The 11,246-nt window shown below is 49.4% G+C and overlaps 1 protein-coding gene across 1 annotated transcript; it reads right to left on the reverse strand.

Annotated features, from left to right (window-relative positions):
* Nucleotides 1-1,162: 1,162 nt before the first annotated feature.
* Nucleotides 1,163-5,773, reverse strand: LOC129386644 (uncharacterized). Its single transcript, XM_055074731.2, has 2 exons — nt 5,140-5,773; nt 1,163-1,446 (listed from the first exon to the last, which is right to left on the reverse strand). Exons 1-2 carry the CDS (start codon nt 5,771-5,773, stop codon nt 1,163-1,165), a joined length of 918 nt encoding a protein of 305 aa, XP_054930706.2.
* Nucleotides 5,774-11,246: the final 5,473 nt, after the last annotated feature.

Genomic DNA, 11,246 nt, shown 5'->3' on the forward strand with positions numbered 1-11,246 from the left:
AGCCTTTACGGAATCCTGCCTGGTCCTTTGCTTGGCAGAAATCTAAGGTGTTCCCGATTCCATTTGCGTTCTGTATGGTTCTGTATCGCTGTAATCTCGGCTGAGATGGCCCAGAGCTTCTGCTTGTGCTACCTCGCCATCTACGCTCCAGCGTTCTTCATCAGCTTCACGACGTACCAACTGCCGGTCACCTAGGTGTCTCGCGTACATAACCCCGCATCCAGCTTCACTTTTTCTGGCCTGGCATGTACCGTTCTGTGCGCCGCTACGTCGCTGCTTATGAACACTGCCAAAGTCTCAAGCGCACTTTGCGCTGCCTGCAGGCCAGCTAACACCGACTTATATTCCCCCCAGAGACATTCTTCCGCGTGAGCCTTGAACTTCGAGGTCTTTTTCCTGCATCCATCTCGGGAAACAAATGGGTTGTGGTCGCCAAAGATTACGCCACGCGCTTCGCAATCATCCTGGCATTGCCGAAAAGCTGTTCCACCAACGTCCCTGATTTTCTCCTCCACAACATCATTCTACATCATGGCGCTCCTCGGCAACTCCTGACCGATTGCGAGAGGTGCTTCTTTTCACGAGTGGTACATACCTTTCTTCGTTCCTGCTCCGGTGAACATAAGCTCACCACCGCTTATCATCTAAAGACGAATAGATTGACCGAGCGTCTGAACCGAACGCTAACTGAGATGCTGGCCACGTATGTATCACTTTATCAGCGTGACCGGGACAGCATGGTGATCAATCACCGTGCTGTCCTCAATCAATCAATCAGGTGATAGAGAAATGTGCGGAATATAACCAACCCTTATATATAGCTTGCATTGATTACGAGAAAGCGTTTGATTCTGTTGAAACCTCAGCAGTCATGGAGGCATTACGGAATCAGGGTGCAGGTATGTAAAAATACTGAAAGATATCTGTAGCGTATCAGCCGGACGCCAGGGTGGAACAGACAACGTTTAGTGATGCCGTGCGCTTTTTATAGGGTGATGAACATGTGATCTGCCGACTGCTGCTTGCGTGGCCGATAAGCGATTATCATGAAAATGCAGTGTGACACGCGATATCAGTATACAACATTCCTTTCTCCTAAGATTCGTTACACAATTGCAAAATGTCTGGTTAGTCATCAATGCCATAACGTGCGATAGGCCGTCTAACGCATGTTGATGTTCGCGGCTCGACCGGGTCTTGGGTAGCTTGGCCCGGACTTGCCCCTGCGGCTGCTTCCGTGCTGACCGGCAGCTGTTGTGGTCGTCTGGCTGTAGGAGGCAGCCTGACGTGGTAGTCTGCACTTGAGACTGGATCGACTTCCGAGCCTCGTCCAGGCGCGCCTCAACTGGTTCCGGTGCCTGTGATGACGCTCGCCGTTGTCCAGCTGGACGATGTACGACACCGGGCCTCGGATTGCCACAACCCTGGCCACCTTCCACCTTGGACCTGGACAAACGCATTTAGCATAGACCGCGTCACCGACACGGAACCTCTTAATCTCCGGTCGTTGTAGTTCAGGCGCGTGTTGCCGGTCCGGATGAAGTGTGTCCAAGGCTGTCCTCAGCCTTCGTCCGATCCTTAATTCTGCCGGAGATCTTCCCGTGACCGAATGTGGCGTCGTGTGCTGTTTAAACAGGAACCGCGAAACCTTGCACTGCATTGAACCTTCCTGTTGCTTCATTAATGCTTCTTTAACTTCTCTTACCATTCTCTCCGCGCTACCATTGCTGGTGGGATTATAAGGTGCAGTGAAAATAGCACGCACACCACTGCACTTTAAAAACATTTGCAACTCCGAGCTAGTGAATGCTGTGCCATTATCCGAAACGATAACGTCTGGCACACCGTGTGTCGCAAACATATTCCTTAATTTGGTGACGACAGCTGTAGCTTTCGTGGATGACATGATTTCGACCTCAGCCCAGTTGCTGTACGCGTCTACCACGATTAAAAATACTTCTCCATTAACCGGACCAGTGAAATCAATGTGTAGGCGACTCCAAGGTTGATCTGGCTTGATGCAAAAATGCACTGGAACCTAGGGATCGCTTTGCCGGTTACTCTGACATGGCTGATAGTGTCGTACAAACTCTTCAATTTCGTGGTCAATTTTTGGCCACCACATGAGCCCTCTAGCTGACGCTTTCATAGCACTCATCCGACGGTGATTTGCATGCAGGAGTTGAAGCACACTTTCTCTTGCTGCGTTAGGAATTACAACGCGATTCCCCCACAGTATGCAATCACGGTGCAACGACAACTCCGACTTCCTCACCTCGTAAGGCGCGAACTTGCTGTCCAGTTGTGTTGACGGCCAGCCACTAAGGATCCATTCCTTTACCATGGATAAGACTGTCCTTCTTGATCAGCGCAGCGATATCTGCCGCCTGAAGCGGTGCACACTCAACCGCTTCCAACAGGAGCACGTCCCCAGGTGGCTGTGGCTCGTCTTCGTCTCCAGGAGCTGGCAGATGACTGAGTGCCTCGGCGTTAGAGTTTTCTTGGCCTCGCCTGTACTGAAAGCTGTAGTTATACGCAGACCAACAAAAAATCCAACGGAGCATTCTGGGCGACACAACTTCAGGCACCCTCTTGTTCGTGTTAAACAGGCCCAGTAACGGCTTGTGGTCCGTTATGACCGTAAATTCTCGCCCAGCAAGGTACTGGTGGAACCGTTTCACGCCAAAGACAACAGCTAAGCCCTCTTTATCAGTCTGAGCATAGTTACGTTTACTGGCTCCAAGCGTCCGGGAAGCATAAGCTATGGGCTGTTCCTTCCCGTCAGTCGTACGATGGGCTAGCACTGCCCCCCCTCCGACAGGAGATGCGTCACAGCACAAAAAGGACGCTTGGGGTCATAAGGCACAAGTACAGAGTCGGAGCTAAGCAATTTTTTTAGTCTCTCAAACGCACGTTGGTGCTCACCTGTCCACATCCATTCGTGGTCATGGTCGAGCAGTCCATAGAGTGGTTCTGCCACTTAATTCTTGCCTTTGAGGAAACTGCTGTAAAAATTTAGTAACCCCAAGAACGCTTGCAGCTCCTTTTTGCTTGTGGGTGCGGGCGCTTTATGGATGGCGTCAGTCTTGCTTTGTTCGGTCGTATTCCTGTGGCGTCAATCCTGTGACCCAAGAATTCAATGCTCGGCTTGCTGAATTCGCACTTGTCTTCGTTTACTCTTAACTGCGCATTCTGCAGACGCGATAGCACGGTTTCTATTCTCTCGGTGTGCTCTTCCGCGTTACGGCCAGAAATCAAGATATCATCAAGATAGGCTTTCACGCCGGGAATGCCTGCTAACAGCGTATCAATGACTCGTTGAAATACCCACGGCGCCACGGAAATTCCAAGCGGCAGCGTTTGACTTTGTACAGTCCCTTTATCTTGTTAACTGTGAGCACTTCAGCCGATTCGTCGTGTAGTGTAATGCTATGTTCAGACTACGTGCGCTACGTACGGATCGTTCGCACGGAACGTAAGCGTAAACGCAAAAAGCGCAACTACTTTGTTCACACTACTGCTGCATTTAGCGGAAAGTACGCAACAATCGCAACCAGCCTGGGCGTAAATGTTGGAGTACCCGCTACTTTTACGACAGGCGCAGATACGACTGTTACGACGCCGCCAATGCACGAAGCAGTTTCGGTTTGCATCTTCCGGTCACGGAGCTTCCGGCCTCCCCATATTCCGCGTTTTCATCCGGCGACCGCCTTGCCAGCCATCCGGCGTTGCAACGCTGTTACTTGCTGCTGCTGTCGACGCCATCCGCGTTTTCCCGGGTTCGCGCCGAACGCGCGCGGTGTCCCTGAGTGCAGTGCCGTTTTCCGGTCTCATTGTGTTGTTACATTGCCCGTGCCTAGTGATGATGCTAAGTGCGGAAGCTTCTTCGCTGTGCAGCGATGAATAACTAATTGAAGAAGTGGGACAGAGGCCGTTACTCTATGACCAGCGCCTGAAAACTTTGGGCTTGAAGAGCCTCGACCTGCGCTAACAGCCGCTTGCTGATCGGCGCAATGTTAAAAAATGCGAAACGCGGCTGTCCCAGAACGGTGATTGGCCAGTCGTAAAAAACGTATCTTATCGAAAGGCTCAATGGGAACGTAGGCGGTTGCTAACTGCGTAAACAGTCCTTCCAGCAGTTGCGTAAATTGCAATAAATACGCCACTTATAGCGGATGCGACTGTAGTCTGAACGCGGCATTAGCTGTTGATAAGCTTGAGCTAGATCCAGCTTTGTAAAAAAATTGCTTGAACCCAGAGCTGCGAGCATTTCAGCGGTAGTGTGCAAAGGATACCCGCTGCTTTTTATAGCTTTGTTTACGGTGCTACGGTAGTCACCGCACAGGCGTAAAGTTCCGTCTTTTTTTCCTACCACTACCAGTGGTGTGGCCCAGTTGGAGTACGCGACAGGTTCCCATACCCCTTGTTGGACCAAGCGATCCGCTTCCTTGCCCACGTCGTCCTTGAGCGCCAGTGAAACTGGTCGACTTTTGAGAAACACTGGTTGGGCGTCGTATTTCAGTTCGATGTGAATTGGTGGTCCGTTGAAGCTAGGAAGGTCCCCGCGAAACACCTCAGAAAATCGTGAGGGCACGTCTTCCGCGTTTACTTGCTCGATTCCCCGCAAGCAAATGCCTAACGGCCTAAACCAGTTTCGCCCAATCAGGCTGTTGCCTCGATTCTTTACTACCAACAATGGCAGCTTTGCCTTCCGGCCCTTGAATTCTACCAAGACGGTTGCTCGACCCAGCAGCGGTAACGCCTCCTTTGACCAGGTTACGAGAGTTGTTCCAGAATCTTGAAGTGGTATTTCACCCCGATTTCTTTCGATTACACGAAATGTATCTTCACTCACGATTGAGCACGAGGCTTCGGAATCAACCTCCATCGGGACTTCTTGTCCCTGTATCTGTACTTTAACCATAAACTTCTGTTCTTGCCCATTCACTTCGCAAAGTGAAAACAATGCACTCATTTCGTACACGCCCTTGCTCTTTTCAGCTTTTCTCTTTTGCTCAGGCGTCTTCCGCGCCGCTCTACTTTCGTCTTTTGAACGACAAGCCCTCGCTATATATCCAACCCTTCTGCATTTGAAGCATGCCGCTTTTCTGAAGCTGCATAAATGTGGAGCGTGCTTACCGTTGCAACGGTAGCAACTAGATCCCTCTGCCGTGGCGTCTTGCTTTGTGCGGGTTGCTTGCATCATGCCCTGGCAGTCCTTCGCCTCGTCTCGGCCTTGCATCCGTATGTCTCGCTGTTGCTTGGCTGTCGCTTCTGCGGTCGCGGCCATGTCGTACGCAACGTTAAACGTAAGGTCGTGTTTTGCGACAAGTCGCTGTTGAACTGCTTCGTTCTGGAGGCCGGATACGAAACGATCTCGCATCATGATGTCCAACGGGAGCTGCTCGTCGCCAAAACCGCAGTCTTCGGCTAGCTTCCGAAGCGCCGTGATGTAGTCCGCAACCGATTCATCGGCAGCCTGGTTTGTCTTGTAGAACAAAAACCTTGCGTATAGTTCCGAAGGCCTTGGATGCAGGTGCTTGCGAACCGCCGTCTTAATTTCCTCGTACGTTGCTGCTGTCGGTCTTGACGGCTTCACCAGAGTCACGATGAGCCCGTACGCTTCTTCGCCGCAACAACTCAGCAGGACGGCTCTTTTCTGTTCTTCTTTCGCTATCTTGTTAGCTTCGCAGAACATTTCGAGCCGCTCGACGTATTCGTCCCATGACGTGTTTGTGCCCAGACGATACTCGGCGATCCTGCCGACGGCCATCGCCGCCGCTTCCTCGTCGCCAACCGCAGCGTATCAGCTGGACGCCAGGGTGGAACAGACAACGTTTATTGATGCCGTGCGCTTTTTATAGGGTGATGAACATGTGATCTGCCGAGTGCTGCTTGCGTCGCCGATAAGCGATTATCATGAAAATGCAGTGTGACACGCGATATCAGTATACAACAATATCTATAGCGGCTCCACAGCCACCGTAGTCATCCATAAAGAAAGCAACAAAATCCCAATAAAGAAAGGCGTCAGGCAGGGAGATAAAATCTCTCCAATGCTATTCACAGCGTGTTTACAGGAGGTAGTCATAGACCTGGATTGGGAAGAATTGGGGATAAAAGTTAATGGAGAATACCTTAGTAACTTGCGATTCGCTGATGATATTGCCTTGCTTAGTAACTCAGGGGACCAATTGCAATGCATGCTCATTGACCTGGAGAGGCAAAGCACATTTGTAACCTTCGCAAACGATTCGTCACGGCGTGACACCGCTGGCTATTCGCCGTTTTATTTACTGTTTGGCCGACGCCTCGCACTGCCATTCGAGAATCCCCTTCCATTGGCTCCGTACTCGCCTACTGAATACGCCAGTGATGTCGTTGGTCGAATTCATGAAGCTCTACAACTTGCCCACGACCGACTCTGTGGTTCGCAAGATTCCCAAACGTTCCGTTACAACAGCCGATACAGAAGTGTGAACTTCATGCCTGGCTCTCTGGTGCTCCTATGTTCACCATGCCGCCGCGTTGGCCTGTCAGAGAAGCTCGTCCCACGTTACACCGGGCCTTACAAGGTACTGCACGAACTCGATGATGTCAATTACGAGACTGTACCCCCGAGCCCTGCTTCTTCGACTTGCTCGCTACCAATTGATGTCGTTCACGTTTCTCCGCTGAAGGCCTCAGCTTCGTAGCGAGCGCCAGGACGGCGCTCCCGCCACCGGAAGGTGACGTTACGGAGCGATTGATACATGGATGTACTCGAGGTTTGGAAGAGCGATGAAGACGACGATGAGCTCGCTTGCACCTGGGCAGAATCAATATATTCTCTTGCTCTAGCTTTCTTTGTAAATATTTTGTAAATATATCCTTCACCTACATCTCGCCTCCTTCACAATATTTACAAGAATACAAGCTCTATCGCCATGAATAACGAATCAACGGCATTCCTCGACTCTTTCCTACCGAATTTCTGAAAGCATTCGCTTCAGCCGAATCGCGACATGTTAGGTGCTTCAGTTCAGGAACTGACATAAAGTAAATTCAATCTCGCATCCTTACCTCCAATTATAACGCCCTTTGGTGCAATGTCAATCTGAAGCGCCTATATAACCGCAAGAAAAACGCCTATATCGCTACGCACAACGCTCGACAATTGATACACGCTGGTATGGTTATAAGACCGTACTCCGCAAGTACATACCAGCACTAAAGTACGTTAAATCTACATCTCTGTGTAACATACTTCCATTTGTGTGCAATACAAACGTTAAAACGTTTTGAGGTGTAATCAACCCTTTCCGTAATGAACACATATCTCTGGAATACCCATTACCCATCCATACACCTAACATTGCACTGCCGCGCTTATGAAGCAATTGTGCAGAATTTTTTCTGGCTCCTGCATTGACCTCCTACTCGCCAGTACGATTATGTAGTTATGCCTCCAGTGATCGTTTAACGGTTGGCGTTCCGAAACTAATTGATTCCCTCAATCAAAAGTCATTTTGTAATAAGGGGGGTTAATGCGCTATAAACACACGGACAACAGGAGTAGAATCGGTCATGTGACGAGCATTCCTAGGTGGCAAAAGACTGCAGGGCTTTTGTGAAAAAAAAACCACTAAGAAGGTAAGCCTTCGGCTTCTAGAAAACATTACAATTTGATACCGTCGTAGGGATCGTCGTACACGGGAACTGTTCGAGGCGAATATTATAAAGAAAACGCGTGTATGTGTTAGCGATCCTTGCATTGCACTTGCTCATTGTGAGGTGCAATTACTGCACGCAAGATTGTGACGGAAGCGATTTTGAATTCCCTATCGGCATGATGTCATTTTGAGCATTGTATATATATATATATATATATATATATATATATATATATATATATATATATGCCATCTTTCAGCCAACAAAATTCAGTTGTGAGTTTGCGCCCATCCTGTCTACTTCTACTTTTGTCCGTCTGTTTATCGCGCAGTAACCCCGCTATTACAAGATGAACTTTCACAAACTAGCCCAACTTGCCGCCCTACTGCAATACATTTCTTTTGCATCGGGGTATGTTTTTCCTCCGTGTTCTTTATTGACTCCTGCTTGTTGGGGATCCATCATCGCTCTGTTCGTCTTCATGGCTAGTATTCCAGTCTGGCATATTAAGCAAGGGACCATTGCTACAGATATGCGAACTGCGTTTGGATTTCTACAACCCTCGGCGGGGTATGCAAGAAAGGGCGAGCCGCATCATCCGGCCGGAATAGTGGAGAAAGGTATTGTTCTTTCAAGATTTCCTTCTTGTGACCCGTGCCCAACACGCGGAAGATCCTCTACAACAAAACAGAAACTTCATGCACATGAAGTAGTCACGAAGAAAAGCTACGGAATTTCTGTGGAATTCTGCATTAGCACCACCGCCCAGGAGGAAGAAGAAAGCATCTGTACCGCAGGGAAAGGTTGTGTTGGCTAATGCTGATCTACCGTTGCATGTGAACAGACTACTACAACTTGATCCAAATGTTGCCAGTGACCGACGCTCCACCCCCCCCCCCCCCCCTGAGAAATGCGAAACTCGCCCTGGCTAGTACTATCTCCTGCCAAGCGCCGGAAGACGTCCGGCTGCGTTGCACTCAGCAATGCGTCCAAGTTGCCGAGAGTGCTTCAGGTAGGCCCAGTATCTCTAGGAAGCTAAAGCCACTGGTGGATTTTCTAACGCCATCCAAGTTGTGCCTGCTACAGTCTGATAAAGAAGGGTCATTTGTGGTGTTTCCAGAGCCTGTGAATATGGACAAAGCTAGTACCGCGCTGAAGAAGAACTTCATTCCTGCCCCAGTCAAGAGCAGCAAGGTTAGAAGCCGGGCGTTAGCACTCCTAGAGGACCTAAACCATAACCACGTTCTTACAAGTGTAAAATATGCTGCAGAGTCGGAACATCGGCTCTTTTCTCTCTGTAAAAATGCATAAGCCAGGCCTACCTTTTCGCTCTATCGTACCTGAAAGAATAACTTGGCAATATGTTGTTTCTGATTTATTTCGAGAGCACCTCCCCAATATGGTTGTTGTAGATCCGTTCTTGATGCCCAATTATACTGCAGTGGTACGGTGTTTACAGGATAATAACCAAGGCAATTGCAATGCGTTCAGCATCGATGCTGAGGATTTGTTTTATGCAATACCCCAACCAGAACTTATGATTACTGCAAGGGAGCGCATTACTAAATATAAGGACGAGCAGAAGTTCACTGTGCAGTGTGGTATGTTTCTGTGGAAGCTGTTTTGTATTTGTCATGTATTTGTCATCCAACTAAGTTTCCTGGCGAAGACAGCTTTTCATTCAGAAGTTGGGCGTCTGTATTGGCTCCAGAGTAGCAACCCTCCTTAGCGACATCTTGTTGTCAAAAGTTGACAGGGTTATCAGTAATTACCTAGGTGAAATAGATGTTCGCGTTTTTCGCTATGTGGACGACTACCTACTATTTGTCGACAGAGCAGAGCTGGGGAACCGCCTCCTTGATGCACAGAAACTATTAAAATATCAGTTTCACGGTTGAACACCCTCATGACAACGAGCTACAGCATTTGGATATTCGCGTGCATATTGATGTGGCCCATACCTGCTGGCGATTCCACCCCAGATGCATGAAAGCACCGTCAAGTTTTCATTCCGGTCATTCAAAAACAGTAAAAGAACGGTATTGTTATATCCAGCATTGGTGCTGCCCTGATGAAAACATGCGGCCACACATTAACGGAGAGTGTTGAACATTCAAATGGTCAGACTAAATACAGCTATTTATCCGAGCTCTGTGGTAGCAGCGGCTTGGTGAAAATTGATAAGAAAATTAAGTGTAACGTCACAGCTTCATCTCAAGACAACAACCAGAAGCTTAAGAGACGTGCTGTGATCCCTTACCAACATGAGGTGTCGCACAATTTGAAGTGCGTGGCGCAACGTTAGGGGTGAATGTTCTGTTTTCTGCTCCTTTAAAAATGGTCCGTTTGTGTGCGAAGGTCCTGCGAAAGATTGAAACGATACCTAGCCATAGCCCTCTTGTTTGCCGTGTCAGCCACAAGTCAGTTTGTTCTCTGCACGTGGGGTGTGGAGCACAAAGTTTCTTTCTCCTGCGGCTGCGTGTATGTAGGTCAGACCGGACGCTGTATTAATATCTGTTTAAAAGAACATTTCGAGGGGGGGAGGAGGGCGTTACCAGCGTTCGTTCTGCTCGGACGCGTTTTTCCGTAGCTCCGGATTTTCTCCGAGGTTGCTAGTTTGTGTAACTAAAATCCTCTTGTTTATGCACTGCTTTGACGGTTAATAGTCACTAGTGGCGCCTATTTGTAAGGTTCGTCGGCACCTGCACCCCACGGCTGCGTTGTCAAAACCGAGGTCTTGTGCGGCTTCGCGACTGCGAGTGCCCCCGCGGCACTCGCCGCGTCGGCACGGAGCATCCAAGCTGCTGTCCGCTGCATCGAGGGAGCGGAACATTACCGATGCAGCTGCCCTCCAAGCCAGATGCGTCTCCTTCATGGGGACGAGTGCAACGTGCGAAGGCGGTACGCTGAGGATAGATTCCGCCAGCATAGAGTAGAACAGCCCTGCTGTCACGACGCACATCTCGGCCAAGAGAACAACGGAAACTACTGGTCTTTCATCGGATGAAAATATAGCTCCAGTAGCGCCAACACTACCTCGCTCATCACAAGGCCTGCCCGCACCACCACAGCATGCGTCTCCGCTGTCACCAACAAAATAGTGGTACAAAGTGGTTTTCAAGCCTCATACGAGATATGAGATGTCCACTCTGCCCAACTATATCATTCCAGCTGCCCTGCGCGCCTGCCTCGAGAATTCACAATTTTCCCCAAGGTTTAGCTTTACACAATCCTACCAATACGGCCCCACTATTGGTGTCTGCTATGGCACTAGTTTATAAGTTTGGAGAACTCCAACAGGTACAAGTCTCAGAAGAATGTGTCCTTCCCGTCCGGGCGCACCTCGCCAGTGGTATTCATTTAAGGCGCTATGTGATTAATGGCGTTGACCATGAAGAAGAACCCGAAAGGCTCCTTCAGGAACTATCATGTCCCACACATAAGGTCGTGGCTGCTCGTTACCTAAGCAGCGGCTGTAAATGACTAATCACGCTTCAAGGTCCTAATTCCCCACCTGAACCTATCTTGTATTACGGCTGCGTATTGCGCCCGCGTCCATTCAAGCCTTCCGTTGTGCGTGGCTACTCTTGCTT

The sequence above is a fragment of the Dermacentor andersoni genome, chromosome 4, assembly GCF_023375885.2.
Source record: "Dermacentor andersoni chromosome 4, qqDerAnde1_hic_scaffold, whole genome shotgun sequence".
NCBI classification, from domain to species: domain Eukaryota; kingdom Metazoa; phylum Arthropoda; class Arachnida; order Ixodida; family Ixodidae; genus Dermacentor; species Dermacentor andersoni.

What these genes read in the sequence shown, in the direction of transcription:
- LOC129386644 (XM_055074731.2), bottom strand. Translation starts at nt 5,773, where the DNA reads ATGGCCGTCGGCAGGATCGCCGAGTATCGTCTGGGCACAAACACGTCA. An exon ending in TAGTTGCTACCGTTGCAACG is followed by an intron (nt 1,447 to 5,139) that starts GTAAGCACGCTC and finishes GCGTTTGTCCAG; the next exon opens with GTCCAAGGTGGAAGGTGGCC.